Below are 20,740 nucleotides of genomic sequence, written 5' to 3'. Positions count from 1 at the left end.
TATTTCTAACATTTTCAGAACAAGATGACTTACTATCTATCTATCTTTCTAACCAGACGCCTTAATCCTCCACAGTATGGCCATAAACGAATCACCTCCATGTCACCCTTGACTCCGTTATCAGGCAGCCCTACCTCCAACTCACCCCTTCCTCAGTCATACATCTTCCCGCCCCACCCCGCCACCTCATCTTCGGTCTGTTCCTCTTGTTTTATTCAGAGAGTCTGTTCACAGAATTATATAGAGCTGCCAAGAATGGGCCATCCAGCCTTCTGTAGTTTTCCTCCTTTCCTATATTCTTATATTCCAGTGTTATACCCACCATTCGCCATCAATGATGTTACGAAGTCAGCCTCATCATCAGAATGCAGTGAAGTCAAATGTCCTCCTCATACCACACAGTGTATAGTGGCTTCTGCATAAGTGGCTACTTGGTTATAAGGGACTCTGTGGACAGCCAGTTTCACTCCTCTGTAACGCAGCAGGAAGTGCGGAGGACGAGGAGTAGATGGGGAACTGGTGGAAGGAGACATAGGATTACTAGTGCTATATAACTGATCCACTGCAGACCCGAACCTTTTCGGAGGAAGAGTGACACAAGAATTAACCCTTCCTCATTCTCCCTTAGTAAGGGGTGTCTGAAAGGAGAATGGAGCTTGTGAATGTCGATGCTTCATATATATATATATATATATATATATATATATATATATATATATATATATATATATATATATATATTTTGTTACGGAACAGAGATAAATAACGTACACTTTAAGTGAGAATACTAAGAGTCACTACTGTCCCGTAAAGTTCCAGGTTCAAAACAAAAGAGTTAGGTAAAATTACAAGTTAAAGTTTAATGCTCAAACTAACAACAAAACATTCAGGACTCATAAGGATAATGTAATGGCAAATAAACAGGTTAAATATATGGTTAACTGCAATAGCCTCTATTAACACGAAATTAGCAAGAGTAAATTTATCTAAGTCAGCCCTGATAAAATGAGATACCAGATAATACTCAGTGAATGCCAGATAAATTATTCCAGATACAAACTATTATCAAAAATGACTGACATACAGCCCAACATTAATCAAAAACCTCACTAGGCCTAAGAATTAACCTTATGCTACACAGTACAAGAAAAAAATGCAATAACACTTATACTCAAACTACACACAGCTGCTAGATGTTTGGAGATTTCTTGAGCACTCACAATAATAATAACTGTACAGGGGAGGACAGAGATGTGAACAAAATGAGGAGCAGATCTAAGTGGCAATGATGCAGAGACTGAGCTCATTATATAGGGGCCAGCAGAGCTTGATACAACTTGTAAGAAGGACGCGCAAATGAAGCCATGGGGACAAAGAGCTGAAAATCCCGCTCTGAATAACAGAGAGAACGACTTACTCTACTATAACGGTAGAAGGGGGGACTGAGGCAGAACACGCTCGTGATCAAACATGCAGCAACTGTGCGTTAAAATTACACAAAGGATGATGAAATCATAGGCTATGTAACACCTCCCCACAAAGAAAAAGAAATTTACAAAGGAAATTTCTTATTACTCTAAAACAATCTGTATATGGCATTACAGAACATGCAAAAGTCTTTCCTAATGTTACAAAACATGAGATCTCCCTAGCACGTTCAGTCATAGGTACTTGCCAGTATCCCTTTAACAAATCAAACTTACTTATGTACCTAGCCTTTCCGATCTTGTCTATGCAATCTTCCACGCGAGGGAGAGGGTAAGTGTCTGTTTTGGTTATCTGATTAACACGTCTGTAGTCGATGCAAAGCCGCTGTGAAACACCTGGCTTAGGGACTAGAGTGACAGGAGGACTCCACTTGCTCTGACAGGGCTCAATCATCTTGTGGTCCAACAGGTAGCCAAGCTCCTTCTGGATGAGAGGAACTTTCACTGGGTTCACACGGTAAGGAGGCAATTTAATTGGCTTTGCGTCTCCAACATCGACATCATGCATCAACACAGTGGTTCTTCCTGGAGTCGCACGGAACACTTGCGGGTACTCCTGCAGTAATGCAGAAAACTCCTGCCTTTCCTTGGGAGGTAGATGAGAAAGCTTAGTCTGGAGATCATTCATGATATCAGGATTCTTCCCCAAACTATCACTCAGGCTCATACTGCATGGGAGAGCTTCACTTGCAGACTCTGGTGGAACAGCTACAGTGCAGACTGGATTATTTTCGTCCCGCCTGTGATATAACTTTAGCATGTTGATGTGACATAGTTGCTTGCCCTTTCTACGATCTGGTGTGGCGATGACATAGTTGACATCACTGAGTTTCTTCTCCACGAAATAAGGACCACTAAACTTGGCTTGAAGAGGTTGCCCATGAACTGGTAGAAGAATCAAAACCTGATCTCCTGGCTGAAAGTGGCGTAACCTGGACTTCTTATCATACCAAGTCTTCATCTTCTCCTGAGCAGCTCCTAAATTCTCTCTCGCCAGCTGTAAAGCAGTGGACAGCCGTTCTTTGAACTTCATCACATACTCCAGCAGGTTGACGTCATCTTCCTCCGACAGCCAGCATTCCTTGAGTAACTTAAGGGGTCCTCTTACTTCATGGCCAAACAGTAGTTCAAAAGGTGAGAAGCCCAGTGATTCATTTGGAGATTCTCTTGCAGCAAACACAACAAATGGAAGACCTTTATCTCAATCTTTCTGTTGTTCCAAACAGTATTTCTTGAGCATCGATTTGAATGTTTGATGATATCTTTCCAACGCTCCTTGGATCTGGGGATGGTAAGCTGAAGACGTAATCTGGGTGATGCCCAACTCTTTCAGAGACTGCTTGAAAACATTTGACATGAAATTACTTCCCCGGTCTGACTGTACCTCCTTGGGCAGACCAAACTTTGTGAAGAACCCTAGCATTTCCTTAACTACGTTCTTTGCCGAGATGTTTCTAAGCGGAATGGCTTCAGGATAACGAGTAGCCATATCAATCATGGTCAACACATAAGAAAATCCTGAAGAAGTCTTAGGAAGAGGGCCCACAATATCCACCAACACACGGGTGAAAGGCGCCTCAAAAGGAGGAATGGGAACTAGAGGTGCAACCTTTTCAGTCTGATTACACTTCCCCACAACTTGACAGGTGTGACAAGACTTACAATACCAGGAACCATCCCTGAAGATACCTGGCCAGTAGAAGTGTTTCAAAATGCGTGCCACAGTCTTCCTCACTCCAAGGTGTCCTGCCAAACTGGAATCATGAGCCACTCTAATGATATCCTGCCTACAAACACGAGGGATGACAACTTGATCTACAACCTCCCATTCACAGTCGGCTGATGCTGTTGGGGGTCTCCACTTCCTCATAAGTACTCCTGACTTTACATAATAACAAGTAGAAGCACCGGCTGACTCTTCTTCACTGTAAGCAGAGTTAGCTAGACCTTTCAACTCAGGGTCAGCAACCTGCAACTCAACCAACTCTTGACGAGACAAATTATCAACACTACGGGGTACTGCCTCATCTGGTGAGTGGTCCAAATTAGCAAGAAAAGTGTCAGCTAGGATAACATCATCATCATCATCCTCTAAATCACCAGTAACTTTAGACTTAGCCCTAGTGACAGCACATGCAGGGAACACATCAGGGACATCACAATCCTGGGACACAGCCACTGGCTCACTAGACAACTGAGGAGCTGGACACACTTGACTTCCACCAATATCATTTCCAAGTAAGAAAGTTACACCTGACATTGGGAGTGTCTCAACCAACCCAACCATAACGGAACCATTAACAAAACCAGACTCTAAATTCACTCTGCACAGAGGGACAGAGAAGTAATTATTCCCTACAATTTGTAAGATTACAGTTTCATCAGAGGAATTAACATTAGAGCCTAGAACACTGGTCAGCATAAGGGATTGGCAAGCACCTGTATCACGATATATTATAACTGATTTCCTGTCATTACTGTCCAGAGGACTGACAAAACCATCAGACAGGAAAATAGCACATGAACTCTTGAGAGTGTCACCCACGTTACTGCTCAAACGAGGATCTCCATCATGAGAATTTAAGTTACCCCTCAAAGCAGGTTCAGTTAACTCAGTTAAAGAATTCTGGGAACTCTCAAGAGTGGACACTAGACCAATTGACTGAATATTTAAAGACTCCTTTTTGTTCACATCATGCTGTCTCCTGAAACATTTCTCCGTAGTATGACCAAGCTTACTACAATAAGTACATTTACTTTTCTGAAATCTAGAGGTGAAGCTGGTATTTACTTCCTGAGAAACATCATCTTTATTCTCTTTCCTGTTACCTGTACTCTGAGTAGAGGCAACGTACTTACTCTCAGCTTTCCCTTTTTCTCTAGAATATCTCTTGTGAGTGAGAACATATTCATCAGCTAAAACTGCAGCATCAGACAAATTATCTATTCTTTTCTCATCAAGATATAGGCTTACATCTTTACTAATACACCTCTTGAAGTCCTCCAGCAAAATCATCTGTTTAAATTTACCAAAATCAGAATCCACATTCTTAGAATTTAACCACTGCTCTAACAGATCTTCTTTGATTTTTGCATACTCAACATGGGAATGCTTATCTTGCTTGTAAGTTGTCCTAAATTTTACTCTATAGGCTTCAGGAACAAGCTCATAGGCCTTAAGAATCAAGCTCTTAACTACATCATAATTATCAGACTGATCCTGAGGCAAAGATGCATACGTTACTTGAGCTTTACCGGTGAGAACAGTTTGAAGGAGTACTGGCCAATACTCCTTAGGCCAATTAAAACCTGTAGCTACCCTCTCAAACAACTGAAAATACTTTGTTAAATCAGATTCATTAAAAGGAGGGACAAGTTTAACATTTTTAGCCACATCAAAATCAGCAGAGCTAGATGATCCAGTTCCACCTTGTTTCATGCGATACTCATGGTCTGCCTGAATCCTAGCAAGTTCAACTTGTGCCTGTATCTGTGCCTCCTGAATCCGAGCCTGAGATTCCGCCTCCTTAGCCTGAGACTCAGCCTCCTTAGCACGTGCTTGAAATTCAGCCTCCTTTACACGAGACTCCGCCTCCTTAGCCTGAGCCTCCTGCAGGGCTAGCTGTAACTTAGCTAATTCAATCTGCGTTTGCTCATTTGGAGGAGTTACATTAAACAAGCTTTCATTAATCATGTCAACAATTTGATCTTTAGAATGATGAGAGCGAACAGCAATTCCCAATTGTTGAGCAACAAGCTTAAGTTCATTCTTTGTTCTGTTTTCTACATCACACACTGTTTGCACATTTGACAAAAAATCTTTGGCTTCATCAAATGTAGAAATAGTAGCCATCATGAATATATCACAGTCACAAAATATCGAGCAATATCCTTATGATAATATCCTGAATATCCTGATATGAGGTCGCCAAATTTATGTTACGGAACAGAGAAAGATAACGTACACTTTAAGTGAGAATACTAAGAGTCACTACTGTCCCGTAAAGTTCCAGGTTCAAAACAAAAGAGTTAGGTAAAATTACAAGTTAAAGTTTAATGCTCAAACTAACAACAAAACATTCAGGACTCATAAGGATAATGTAATGGCAAATAAACAGGTTAAATATATGGTTAACTGCAATAGCCTCTATTAACACGAAATTAGCAAGAGTAAATTTATCTAAGTCAGCCCTGATAAAATGAGATACCAGATAATACTCAGTGAATGCCAGATAAATTATTACAGATACAAACTATTATCAAAAATGACTGACATACAACCCAACATTAATCAAAAACCTCACTAGGCCTAAGAATTAACCTTATGCTACACAGTACAAGAAAAAAATGCAATAACACTTATACTCAAATTACACACAGCTGCTAGATGTTTGGAGATTTCTTGAGCACTCACAATAATAATAACTGTACAGGGGAGGACAGTGATGTGAACAAAATGAGGAGCAGATCTAAGTGGCAATGATGCAGAGACTGAGCTCATTATATAGGGGCCAGCAGAGCTTGATACAACTTGTAAGAAGGACGCGCAAATGAAGCCATGGGGACAAAGAGCTGAAAATCCCGCTCTGAATAACAGAGAGAACGACTTACTCTACTATAACGGTAGAAGGGGGGGACTGAGGCAGATCACGCTCGTGATCAAACATGCAGCAACTGTGCGTTAAAATTACACAAAGGATGATGAAATCATAGGCTATGTAACAATATATATATATATATATATATATATATATATATATATATACACACGAGGTGTGTCATAAAAGTTCCAGGACTGAGTGTGCTGTGTGAGCTATGAGTGGGAGAGGGATTAGCGGGATGCGTCATCGTGTGACGTAATATCCAGGGAGTATATGACTGTGATCTCAGCTCTCTGCAGCCACTGATTTTTTTTTCACATGCTTTTGTATACACGTCCTCTGTTTCAGGTCGTCAAGCGATGAGCACAGAGCAACGAACCAACCTGAAGTTTCTGGTCCGGTTGGGGAAAACTCCGTCTGAAGCACTGGGAATGCTACAGCAAGTGTACGGAGATGAGACGATGTCACGCTCACATGTTTTTGAGTGGTACAAGAGGTTCAAAGAGGGACGCGAGGATGTGGAAGATGACCCCAGGAGCGGAAGGCCTTCAACGAGCAGGACTGAGGCCAACGTTGAGCGTGTCAGGCAGATTGTGCGTGGCGATCGTCGGTTGACTGTTCGACCGATCGCAAATGAGCTAGGCATGAACCGGGACAGCGTGTGGAAGATTATCACTGAAGATTTGGGTATGCGGAAAGTGTATGCAAAGATGGTGCCGAAGCTGCTGAATGATGACCAGAAGGATTGGCGCATGTGTCATAAAGACTTTGTAGTTACTTGTAGAGAAGTATATTTTAGACTTGTGGTCGAGCGGCTTTTATATCTTGTAGTAGTTTCCCCACCAGATGTCATGTAGTGACGGGAGAGGTAAAGAATAGTATGGGACTATTTTTATTTGTCTTGGAAATATTAAACAGGTATAATAGTATAAGTCCTGGGTAGCTACCTCCCTGTCTCGCTATCTCTCTCTCTCTCTGTTCTAAGGCTAATCTCCATCTCGACCTCTCTCCAGGGTCGCTTGTCTCCTTCTAAACTCTCTTTCCTAAAATCTGGTGTAGTAGGGTGTGTGTGTCACGTATGTTCCTCATGGCAACAGAACTTTCTCACGAGAGGACTGCTGACAGCTAACTGCATCATCTCCTTACTGGCCGCTGTCGTCAGCTTTCCTCCGTGTAAGCGTTTAGCGCTGCTCGCTTCTCGCAAACACAACACCTTCTCATCATTTGACTTCCTGCTTCTATCTGTCTCTCTATCTATCTCTCTATCTATCTATTTATCTATCTATCTATTATGTAGTCCTATATTTGCTCGGCCGCGCGAAAATGGCGTACCATCGACATTTAATAGTTATAATATATTAATACATACTACATACACATTATAATGAACTTATAAGCTAATTAAGTGAAATACATAATATTGTAAAGTAACATAATTGTATGAATATTGTATACATATATTATTCATAGTAAATAGTGATTATTCAGTAATATTACATTTTAAATAAGTTGAATACATATTGGAATAAATGCATTAAAGTAAATTATTTAACTGTAATACAGTATGTACTTGGGTTATTATAGTGAATTGCATACATGCAAGAATAAAAATAGTTTAAAATTAAGATTATTGTAAGAGTTATTAATATTTCATTCAAAGATAATGGTACTGGTTTGTCATATATGGGTCATTCTTCTTTGTGTTATTATTATTATTATTATTATTATTATTATATATATATATTTTTTTTATATATAATTAATACTATATACAAAATATATACACTTCATTCAGGGTGGTTAACTGTGATGTTAACTCTCCCCCCACTAAACAATGACTCCAAATTAGCAATTCTTGCATGCATTCTGTGCATGGCCAACAGCAATACTGCAACCACAATGCAGATAATTATAAAGACAGAAGGTGCTTGGCTATACACATAATATGGGTTGAACATACTCAAACTCAAATCTTCCCAGGGCTTCATTGTTTCATTGATCAGCTGCATAGTTTCAAACTTAGGTGAAGTCAGCTTAATACTTGTGCTCATGTTTAAGTCCATATCAGGCAGTGGGTGGAAATGATTGTGTGTATGATTGATAAGTAGGTAAGTCATACAAGTAATCTAGACTTATTTCAGTACTCATGACGTCCTTGACGATTGTAGTCGTGGCCGTTGGAGCTATGAGGCATCCTTGTCGTACTATATGCTTGGGGTCTAGGTGCGCATATACCCTTACTATGTATAGGAGAATCCATAGCATAAGTCCCTTCATCGTAACCTACCGAAAAAAAAAATCTATTAATTTCCTATAAAGCTGTGGTTGATGATAGTGATGATGTGCGTTACGGTTGGCTGTTATTTCATTTATAGAAGGAGTTTAAATCGATATTTAATTCTCGTAAATGATGTACTGTAGATTTCATTGGAATAGTTGCACCTATGTTCGATTGTTTGGTATATGACCTTAATTTCTTTTTGTAATCATTGTTGTGTTCTTGCTTGGTTTCTTGAGGTACGTTCACCTGTTCGGTTGTATCCGAGGCTGAATAATTATGTGATAATTCCCTTGAAACTCGTTTTAAATGGTCAATATGAACTTGTTTTTCCTCGCCACTTGAAAGTGACTTAATTAAAACTTTGTTTGCCTTTATGTTAATTACTCTGTATGGGCCCTCAAATTTTGGGGATAATTTATTGTCTCTCGTATGAATGACTCCGTAAACAATGTCTCCTAAGCTGATAGGTGAATCTTTTGCCTTTTTGTTAAATGCCTCCGTCATTTCTTCCTTGGACATCGTTAATTGTTTTTGCACTCTTTTGTGAATGTCCTGGAATTCACGTAAACGGAGTTTAGAGTAATCATCGTAATTGTATATAGGCATGCTGTCACCTTCTAGGAGCTCATATGGTAATTTTTTATCTGTGCCATATATAATGAAATGTGGTGTGTCACCAATGGATTTATTTATAGACCCATTAATGGAGGCCTCTACTCTGGGAATCCAATCATCCCAGCTTGCATAATTTTCACTGAGAATGTGTCGTAGCACATCTAATACCTTTTTATTTTGTCTCTCTACCAACCCATTCGATGCTGGGTGATAGGCCAAAACGTTAACCTTTTTGATGTTGTATTGTTTACATATTTCTTGTAAGATCTCAGAATTAAATTCTCCTCCATTATCACTTATTAGTACCTTAGGGGTAGTAAAGCGACATATTACATTATCTGTTATTGCCTTTGCTACTGTCTCTGCTGTCTTATCTTTAATTGGAGCTAAAATGACATAACGGGAAAAATGATCCGTTGCTACGAATAAGTATAGGTTATTATTGTATGATAATGGCATCTTGAGTAAATCAACAGCGACAACGTCCCATGGGTGATGTGGTACTGGGTAATTACCCATCGGTGCAGGTGTGATTGGGTATCCTTTGTGTTTCGCACATGATTCGCATCTGTCTATATGATTGTTTATATCTCTTCGTAATGAAGGCCAGTAATATAATAGCTGGGCTTGGTTGAATGTCTTATCCTTTCCAGGGTGTCCTGCATGTGGGCTGTCGTGTATCATTCGTAATACTTGGGGTATCATGTCATTAGGTACTACCAACTGGTTAGTATTTCTTTGGCGTTTTGGTTGTTTAGAGTTAATTTTGTATAATGTATTATTGACCATTGTGAATTGTTCAAGTGGGACATGCAGTTTGGGTAATTGTATGTCATCTCCACTTTCTAACTTGTATATTACTTTTGACCATACTGGGTCAAGTCTTTGTGCCTTTGCGATATCCTCGTGGTTTGGGATATTTCCTTTGAGATCTAACGCCGCGACCTGAATTGTGTTCGGGTTCCTAGATAATGCGTCAGCTACTATATTCATTTTACCTTGTATATAATGTATTTGTACATTGTAGTTTTCAACTGTACATTTCCATCTTGCTCTCCTCCCAGAAAGGAGTTTTTCTTTAAACATACCCACCAGTGGTTTATGGTCGGTGAATAAGTGGATTTCGTAACCATATACCAAATCTCGAAACTTTTGTAATGCAAAAATCACTGCAAGTGCCTCTAAGTCTGTAGTGCTATAATTTTTCTCCGCACCTCTTGTCTGTCTGCTGGCAAATGCAATTGGTTGATTCTTTCCTCTTTTATCTTCCTGCATCAGTACAGCCCCTAATCCTTTAACTGATGCGTCTGTACAAATAAGAAATGATTTCGTGTAATCTGGATATGCTAAACAAGGTGCATTCGTTAGTTTAATTTTTAGATTGTTAAATGCCCTTTTTTGTTCTTCTTCCCATTGGAATACAGCATCTTTTTTGAGTAGTTGGAATAGAGGGAAGGCTATATGAGAGAACTGTGGTACGAAGGACCTATAGTACCCAGCCAGACCTAAAAATTGTCTAACTTCGTCAGTCGTAGTGGGTTCAGGAAAATCTCTCACTGCCTGTATTTTGTCATCAGTGGTATGAATACCATCAGAACTTAATTTGTGGCCTAAGAAATTTATTTCCTTAAAGCAAAATTTGCATTTAGAAAGTTTAATTTTTAATCCAGCATCACTAAGCTTTTGTAAGAGTAAGTCTAATTTCCTGAGATGATCCTTAATATTCTTCGTTGCGATAATAATATCGTCAAGATAAACAAATATTCCTTGTCCTAAAATTCCGGACAATACGTAATTCATAAGACGCTGGAACGTACCGGGGCTGTCCTCAGTCCCATTGGCATTCTTGTATATTGATAATGGCCTCTGTTTGTTGAAAAGGCAGTGTATTTACGTGACTCCTGAGATACCGGAATCTGATAGTATCCGTTTAGGAGATCGATGGTCGAGAATATATTATTCTCAGGACCAATATTCTGTAGAACATCACTTAGCAATGGCATGGGAAATCTGTCAGGGATTGTGTGATTATTTAGTTTACGGTAATCTACTACCGCACGCATTTCTCCATTTCTCTTGGGCACAAAGAAAAGGGGAGCGTTCCACGGAGAAACTGAAGGCTCAATAATTCCAAGCTTTAACATTTCATCGACATACTGATTTGCAAGTGTACGTTGGGAGTGTGGTATGCGATAAGCTGGTACGAAAATTGGTGGTGTTTCTGGGTGCACATTAATCATGTGATTAATCAAGTTAGTACACCCTAATTGTTCTCCGGGCAAGGCTACGGTGTCCCTGTGTGTTTCCAGCAGGGTTAACAAATCATTTTCTTCGTCAAATTCACCTGAGTGAATTAAATTCTCTTTTATTCTTTCTCTATCCGTAGATTTTATCTCACTTGTTACTCCACCAATATTTATTTCCTTCACAGGGGCTAAACATTTTTCAATATTGACTATGCAAGTTCCCTTCTTCAACTGAACTTCCCCATTCATGTGATTAATAATGAATATCTGAGTTAGCCCTTCGTCGTTCGTATGACATAATGCGTTTTCTACTGACAATCCCTTTACTTTACATAATTCTTCTAAGACAAGAACAGTACTATTCCGTAATTTGCTCTTTATGGTAACCTTCATGTATGAATTAGGTGGTATAACCAAATCATTAGTGAGATGGGCTGGAAAAATTGATAAATCAGTACTGTTAGCTGGGTCACTAATTCTGGAGGATGGGGTTGCTGGTGTAAGTGGATCTATACACTCATCTGTTTGTGTATGCTTGTTAAAGCCTTTAATATTACCAATTCTTTTTGGCTCTCTTCTACCAATCGGTGAGGGCTCTGAAAGTATTTCCTCTATGAATTCATTGTCAAAGTCTATTCCATTCATTTGTGGGAGTATAGTTATGTTCTCAGTTCTCATGGATCTTAAGCCCAGTAACATATGAGCTTTAATTGCTAAGTTTTCAACGATATAGAACAATGCAGAGAATGGTCTTGTAGTTTCTGTGAAACTGAGATTTAATCTTATCATACCTTTTACTGTAATCTCTTGACCATCTACTGTGTTTAATTCTAAATCAGCTTCATCCAGAAAAGTTACTTTCTTTTTATTTTTAAGAATTCTATTTAGTTCTTCATGTGTTATTAAGTTCACTGGAGAGCCTGTATCTAAAAATAAGGAAACGTTTTGATCCTCACATACAGCTGGTATCAAGATACACTCATTTCCCAACATGCCTCCTATGTGAAGTTTAACCTTGTTCTTCTTTACGTTTGTTCGTTTTTTGTCATGACTTGGTCTTCCCCGATTTGAACATAGACACAATTTTTTCTACTGTTTTGCAATCACTAGTCCAGTGCCCTTGGTATCTATGATGCCTACAGTAAGGACCAAACCCTTGTGTCTTTTGATTATCCTCTTTTGCCTTGATAAAGCATTCATACCTTGTGTGTCCTGGTTTTGCACAGTAATGACACAGAATGGACCTATCCCTTGACTGTGACCTACGAGGTGATTTCCCATAAAAAGTGTTGTTTATAGCGCGAGACCTGCTCGGGCTGCGCGAAAACTTATGAAACTGCCTGTAGGAAGGCGTGTGGGAACGAGGTCTAGGCGTCTTTGGTTGTTTGGGCTGCCTCATTTCAGGTCGCGATCGATTTTGTTCTCTGTTTGGGGTCGGTGTTGATGTTTTCACAGCTGATACTGTCTCAGGTACCCTGATTCTACCAGAATGTGCATGTGTGTCGACCACACCTGCTTTACTGCACTGCATCTCTACCTCGTTCATTAAGTCTAGTAAGCACATTCCCGGGGTGTACGCAATTGTTTTGGCGATCTTCAGGGTTCTATCAGGTAATTTACACAAGGCAGCTACATAACCAATGATGTCCACGACGAGGTCTGGGGACATCTTTCCATCATCTGTTATCCACTTAGAATTCTCCAGAGTAGCTAATAGGGTTCTCTTGATTGTGGAGACATCAGCAGTTATTTCACTGAGCACATGGTTTGTAGTGTGCTCCCTTACAAGATCTACAATTTTATGTAATTCTGGAATTATACCTGGCAAGAAGTTCATACCTCCAGAAAATTTCTTCAGAAATTCAGTTTTAAATTCATCATATGTCCTAGCACGATGTAGCTTATCGGAGAGCAATAAATTGCTTGCTGGACATCTTTCCTGGCTTATGCAAGATGAAAAAATAGCAATTTTCTCTTGTTCATCTAGTATGTGGCGCTTGATGAACATTTGTTCGCACTGACTGATTAATGAAATGACATCAATGCGATCCTTGTCTGTGCCAGAGAATTTTGGGGCAGTCTTATCCTCGTGATACACAAAAACGTGAGGTGTGGTTTTTAGATCAGCAGTATTTGTTTCTTGATTCATATTTAATGATTGCCCTGTTAATTCAACTTGTACGAGTTTATCGTTATGTGAGGGAATGGTAGAATATGTATGACCGGACCGGTGAACCCTGTTAAGTATATTGGCATACGTATTTAAGGCAGCTGCGAAGTCGATACTCTCAACGTCTGAAGGGGTTTCCCACTCATCATCCGAAACTCCCGTATTTGTTTCCTTATCTATAACGTGTGGTGTGGGTTGTACAATGGGTGGGCTGTCTCTTAATTGTGAGTCTGATGTTGTGGCAATTTGTGTGTCATCTGGTATTAACGTGGGTGGTTGCGAAAATATTCCTGTCATTAAGATATGATGTTATGAAATACGCCTCTTGTTTATTTATGTCCTAGCAAACTAGATGAGTAAATAGGTTGAATATAGCTAATTTTAGCACTGAGAAGAAATGAGCAAGTATAATTTTACCCACTTGATACAGATCGTAGAGGTGTGTCGATACAAAAGTCGATCTCGGAAGAAAATACAGGTTTGATTGAAGATCTCTTGATAATTCTAGTGGTGTGTTGATGGACGATATTACTCAGGAAACTCCATGGCCTGGTATTTGTAGTGGTTAACGGCTGTCCCAGGCAAACCTCAACATAGAACGTCGAATTTCCAACTTAACTGTGAAAATAAGTGAATATGAGTAGGAGCTATGTGAATAATGAGTAATGAGTAGTGGGTGAGAAGTGCCTGGTGTCAGTCACACGTTGCTTGGCATGGCAGACTCGCGTTGTGATGTCATCTCAGCACATGGTGACGTCGGCTTCCCACACTGGTAGCTGTGGTGAGTGAATGAGTAGCGATGAGTAACTTGAGTGAAGACGAGTGAGTAAGATGAGTTGTAAATATGGACTTGGTGTTTTGCTGCGTGCATTGACCTCTTCACACCTGCGTAAGCGTTGGGGGTTTGGTGGATGTAGCAGAGAGAGGAGGGTGAGGTCTGGTGGTTATGAGTTGTGAGTCGTCTCTCACTCTTCGTTTGTTTGTTTGTTTTCTTTCTTTCTTGATGTATTCTTGGTCCTTTTTTCTTGTGATTTACTCGTTGTGGGATGAAGACTGCCACTTCTTGTAGGTGCGTGTAGAAGATTATACAGACGACGTAGAGTTGTTAATTGTAGTTGATTGTAGATGGCTGTAGTTGATTGTAGATGGCTGTAGACTTTGTAGAACTGAAGCTAATCTTGTAGTCTCGGTTGCTTTTGTAGAAATTTGCTTTTAATTCGGAGACGATGTCCGCAGATTTGCTGGTTTGTTGTTAAGCTACTTGCAAGGCGTCGAGTGATCTCTTGACCTCTGCATCAGCGTAATGATCTGGGAGACGGAGGGGGCAGGAGCTGATATTGTTGGTTGTTGTCAATCTTAATATTTTGTAGGAATTTAATGTTGATAAGTAGACGAGGTTCGTATACGATCGCTGCTACCAAATGTCATAAAGACTTTGTAGTTACTTGTAGAGAAGTATATTTTAGACTTGTGGTCGAGCGGCTTTTATATCTTGTAGTAGTTTCCCCACCAGATGTCATGTAGTGACGGGAGAGGTAAAGAATAGTATGGGACTATTTTTATTTGTCTTGGAAATATTAAACAGGTATAATAGTATAAGTCCTGGGTAGCTACCTCCCTGTCTCGCTATCTCTCTCTCTCTCTCTGTTCTAAGGCTAATCTCCGTCTCGACCTCTCTCCAGGGTCGCTTGTCTCCTTCTAAACTCTCTTTCCTAAAATCTGGTGTAGTAGGGTGTGTGTGTCATGTATGTTCCTCATGGCAACAGAACTTTCTCACGAGAGGACTGCTGACAGCTAACTGCATCATCTCCTTACTGGCCGCTGTCGTCAGCTTTCCTCCGTGTAAGCGTTTAGCGCTGCTCGCTTCTCGCAAACACAACACCTTCTCATCATTTGACTTCCTGCTTCTATCTGTCTCTCTATCTATCTCTCTATCTATCTATTTATCTATCTATCTATTATGTAGTCCTATACATGCAGCTGTGTCAGGACATCCTCGAGCGTCTTGAAACCGAACCAGACTTGCTAGGGAGAGTCACCACCGGTGATGAGTCATGAATCTTTGAGTACGACCAGGAGACCAAACGCCAGAGCCTTAAGTGGAAGAGTCCAATGTTGCCAAGGCCGAAGAAAGCAAGACAGTCGAAGTCCAAAGTCAAAGTCATGTTGATCGCATTCTTCGATGTGAGGGGCATCGTCCACACCAAGTTCTTGCCACAGGGCCAGACGATTAACCAGCACGCCTACAAAGAGATCCTGTAGCGTTTGCTTCATTCAGTTTGCGAGAAGAGGCGAGAGTTGTGGCAGGACAACTCGTGGCTGCTTCACCATGACAACGTGCCTCCTCACAGTGCCCTGAGCATCCGACAGTTCCTGGCCGAGAAGAACATCGCCGAGCAACCTCCCTACTCACCTGACCTGGCTCCGTGTGATTTTTTCCTCTTCCCCAAGCTCAAGGGGGTCATCAAGGGGACCCGTTTTGAAGACATGGAAGACATCAAGATGGCCGTGACGACAGAGCTGCGGAGGACCCCGGAAGAATCCTTCCAGGAGTGCATGGAGGCGTGGCAGAGAAGGATGGGAAAGTGCGTTAGACTCCAGGGGGATTACTTCAAAGGGGACAACTCACAGTTTGTAGTTTGGATTTTAAATATATCTTTTGTAACATCAGTCCTGGAACTTTTCTGACACACCTTGTGTATATATATATATATATATATATATATATATATATATATATATATATACACACCTTCAGAAAGTGCCTCTTTTGTAGGAAGCCATTATGAGAAGCTTAAAAAGCTTCTACGTATTCATTACTTTCAGTAAAATAACCACGGAAGAACTGAAAAACAAAAAAAAATCCATACTGGTCCCTTATTCTTTCACTCACGCAAATTAATATAAGCTCTTGAACATTACATCCTTTTTCTCAGTCTCCTTCTCTGACACTCAATTTGTCCACATTAAATAACTAAAAAATGCCTTTCATGTTGTTCGCTGTGTATTAGGCTAAACTGTCAGTTTCCCCTAACTTACAGTCCCAGTTGTGAGCAAAAATGTTGTACTACTCTTAAACATATCTATGACATATGAGTAGCTATAGCTGTATTATTAAAACTTACGGGGTGAAGGGTACGGAAAAGTCCTCACTGTACTATAACATTTTCTTATGCAACTGGCAAAGGGAGAACTTGCATGACTTCTTGACATCATATATGACTCCATCATGTAATATGAAATGCAGGCTAATGCAGGGTTGGGGCTTTAAGCAAGGCTGCCGTAGTCCAAGGCATTTACGGGCACATGACCACCATACTCCCCTTCATTGAAAAGCCTTCAGTCAAATCTTGGAGACTGAACCTATGTTAGGTTGTCACCCCGATTGTAATGGTTTAACGCACCACCTAGCACCTTAAAAATCAGAAACATCCCCTCACCGACTCTCATATTCTTAGGGTATGCATACACCCTCGCCCGCTCATTTTTAACAAGTAGCTAAAACTCATTGCCATTACTTACCTTGGCTCGGCTGGCGTCCATTTTCGATTTGTAGCAAAACTCTATGATGGCCACGACCATTGACAGTGCCAGGCCTCCAGTCAGGATGTAAAAGATGCCTGCTATTTTGCTCAGAGTCAAGGTGCTGGTGTGGGTATACTGTGATAAAGAAAGGGCTTTCAGTTTTACACACACACAAACACACACACACAAAGAGAGAGAGAGAGAGAGAGAGAGAGAGAGAGAGAGAGTACAAGGGAAATCAAACAGCAACGGATCTACTGAACCGTTCAAGGCAATATGTCACAATAAAGATTATAACTATGGTAATTATGGTAGTACTATGAGGTGAAGGCTAAAAAACAAAGTGAGAAGCTGTCCACATTCAGAAATTCCTCCAGCCGAAGCCAGCAGGAGAGAGAGAGAGAGAGAGAGAGCACCATGAAGCACAGAACAAGCACGTTCGTCAATCATGTGACCTGCACTTAGTCGTGAAACATCGAAAGTCGGGTAATGAAATTTGAGTTGTGAGCAAAAGAAAGTGAGGGATGGATTGGAAGTTAGATGGGCAAAAGAGCCGACGAAGGAAAAGTATAGCCTGTGGAAATAGGTGTTGTAGAATTAGTGGTACTGCTGCAGTCAAATTAGATTTTAAAATATCCTCCAAAAATGAATGTTAGAGGGGTATGGAAATGTGCACAGTGCGCAAGGGAATGGGAATGATGATCTAGAAATTTGGTGGACAAAACATGCTTACAACATTAATTTTTCTTTAATTCTTCTCATTCTGTTTCCAATAAGACCCGATGTAATAGTTTCTCTGACAGTGTTTAGCAGAGCACATGACAGCTCTACACACATTACTGTAAGCGGGTATGACCCAGTCTGTGCCAGTTTGGGATACTGGGAAGAATACTAACTGACTATCGGTTACGTAAGCGTATCAGGGAAGATATTTCTTGCAAAGTCACAGTCTTTTCTGGAATACAACCATGGGAATACTCGGTCACATAAGGGGAAAAAGTCGTCAACAACCACAACACCAAGGGAATCCTAGACACATTTAAACAAAAAATCACCACAACAAAATTAAACCTGAAGGGAGAACTTACCTGCCTAACAAATCTTCTCTATAACAACCATAACAACAACAACAGAAACCATCTTTGTAACCTTGTCAGACGAACACTGGTACAACCTTTCTGAGCCAGGCAGACGAAGTCCTTGGTCATTATTTTTGTTCGAAATGTATCTGTATATGTCTGTGTCGAAAACTCAAATCCCAGAAAGTATTGGTTGCAGAGGGAAAAGCTATTAATAAAAGTTGTTTAGAGTCACAACATGAGTTCACATGTCACTCAGGCAGCATTGGAAGTCATCCATGATAGATACACAATAGTCAAGCTTTCATCTAACAGTATTATTACAGTCTACCTGGCTCACAGATGACGGGTAGTCTTGTCTTCACTGAAGTTCTTCGGTATGAAAAGTACCCTCAACGAAATAAAAGCTGCTGGTGGTGGCACGAAAATAACAATGTCCTAGCACTGAAGGGGTTGACAGATGAAGGCAAACATGAAGATAGCAGGGATGTAACATCAATACATAAACCGTACACACATATACATATACACACATACTTTTGTATATGAATATACTGTACATACAAACAATTGTATATATATATATATATATGTATATATATATTGTTACGGAACAGAGAAAGATAATGTACACTCCAAGTGAGAATACTAAAAAATCACTACTGTCCCGTAAAGTTCCAGATTCAAAACAAAAGAGTTAGGTAAAATTACAAGTTAAAGTTTAATGCTCCAACTAACAACAAAACATTCAGGACTCATAAGGATAATGTAATGACAAAAAACAGGTTAAATATATGGTTAACTGCAATAGCCTCTATTAACACGAAATTAGCAAGAGTAAATTTACCTAAGTCAGCCCTGATAAAATGAAAATACACTGGGTAATGCTCAGTTAATGCAAGATAAATTATTACAGATACAAACTATTATTAATAATTGCTGACAATAAGAACCTTACATGAATCACAAAAACCTCACGAGGCCTACAAATTAACAACTTATGCTATACAGTACAAGAACAAAATGCAATAACACTTATACTCAAATTACACAGCTGCTAGATGGTTGGAGACTTCCTGAGCACTCACAATAATAACTGTACAGGGGAGGACAGAGATGTGAACAAAATGAGGAGTAGATCTAAGTGGCAATGATGCAGAGACTGAGCTCATTATATAGGGGCCAGCAGAGCTTGATACAACTGGTAAGAAGGACGCGCAAATGAAGCCATAGGGGACAAAGAGCTGACAATCCTGCTCTGAACAACAGAAAGGACGACTTACTCTACTATAACGGTAGAAGGGGGGACTGAGGCAGAACACGCTCGTGATCAAACATGCAGCATACGGTACGTTAAAATTACACAAAGGATGATGAAATCATAGGCTATGTAACACCTCCCCACAAAGAAAAAGAAATTTACAAAGGAAATTTCTTATTACTCTAAAAACAATCTGTCTAAAGTCTAGATAAGCAATCTGCAATAACATTTTCTTTCCCCTTGACATGTTGTATGTCTAATGAATACTCCTGAAGAAGTAGACTCCATCTTGTCAATCTCTGATTTTTATCTTTAAACTTACTAAGGAATTTCAGTGGGTTATGATCGGTATAAATGACTATGGGGTCAAAACCAGAACACAAAATGAAAAATGCTGTAAACCCAAAATCAAGGCCAAAAGCTCTTTCTCAATAGTTGAGTAGTTCTTTTGAGGTGGAGTGAACTTCTTACTGTAATAAGATACAGGGTGTTCAATACCCTGATCATCCTCTTGCAGCAAAACAGCCCCAGCTCCTGTATCACTTGCATCAACAGCCATCTTAAAAGGCTTAGCAAAATTTGGAGTAGCGAGCACTGGCTGACTTAATAGGATAGCTTTAAGTTTCTTGAAAGAGGATTCACAGTTATCGGTCCAGACAAATTTAACTCCCTTTTTCAGTAGGTCTGTAAGTGGTGATACAAGAATTGAAAAGTTAAGAACAAATCTCCGGTAATAACCTACCATTCCCAAAATTCTTTGTAGCTCTTTCCTACTTTTAGGTCTAGGAAGATCACTTATAACCTGAACCTTAGCTGCTGGTGGTGCAACATGTCCATCACCAATTACGTACCCAAGGTACTGAACTTTAGCTTGACCAAACTCACACTTTGATAAATTAGCTACAAGATTAGCCTGAACCAAATGCTCAAGAAATTTACTGACATGGCATAGGTGATCTTTCCAGTTGTCACTGAAGATTAATACATCATCAATATAAACAACACACCCTGCCAAACCCTCTGTTACAACATTCATGAGCTTCTGAAATGTGGCTGGTGCATTCTTCATACCATATGGCATTACAGAACATGCAAAAGTCTTTCCTAGTGTTACAAAACATGAGATCTCCCTAGCACGTTCAGTCATAGGTACTTGCCAGTATCCCTTTAACAAATCAAACTTACTTATGTACCTAGCCTTTCCGATCTTGTCTATGCAATCTTCCACACGAGGGAGAGGGTAAGTGTCTGTTTTGGTTATCTGATTAACACGTCTGTAGTCGATGCAAAGCTGCTGTGACCCACCTGGCTTAGGGACTAGAGTGACAGGAGAACTCCACTCGCTCTGACATGGCTCAATCATCTTGTGGTCCAACAGGTAGCCAAGCTCCTTCTGGATGAGAGGAACTTTCACTGGGTTCACACGGTAAGGAGGCAATTTAATTGGCTTTGCGTCTCCAACATCGACATCATGC

At 40.1% G+C, this 20,740-nt stretch overlaps 1 protein-coding gene across 1 annotated transcript; it reads left to right on the top strand.

The window, feature by feature from the left end:
• Positions 1 to 6,447: 6,447 nt before the first annotated feature.
• On the top strand, positions 6,448 to 16,088 carry LOC145414738 (histone-lysine N-methyltransferase SETMAR-like). The gene is made up of 2 exons (XM_080284242.1): positions 6,448 to 6,844; positions 15,679 to 16,088. The coding sequence occupies exons 1-2, from the start codon at positions 6,448 to 6,450 to the stop codon at positions 16,086 to 16,088; spliced, it is 807 nt and encodes a 268-aa protein (XP_080140368.1).
• Positions 16,089 to 20,740: the final 4,652 nt, after the last annotated feature.

The sequence above is a fragment of the Coenobita brevimanus genome, chromosome 1 (genome assembly GCF_032717465.1).
Source record: "Coenobita brevimanus isolate Jiangsu-jjx chromosome 1, ASM3271746v2, whole genome shotgun sequence".
NCBI lineage: Eukaryota > Metazoa > Arthropoda > Malacostraca > Decapoda > Coenobitidae > Coenobita > Coenobita brevimanus.
This window is presented reverse-complemented; position numbering and strand designations above follow the sequence as displayed.

Bases quoted from the DNA above. Each gene is read 5' to 3' on its own strand.
- LOC145414738 (XM_080284242.1), top strand. From the start codon at position 6,448: ATGAGCACAGAGCAACGAACCAACCTGAAGTTTCTGGTCCGGTTGGGG. The intron at 6,845-15,678 runs GTCATAAAGACT...TGCTTCATTCAG, and splicing joins CCAGAAGGATTGGCGCATGT to TTTGCGAGAAGAGGCGAGAG.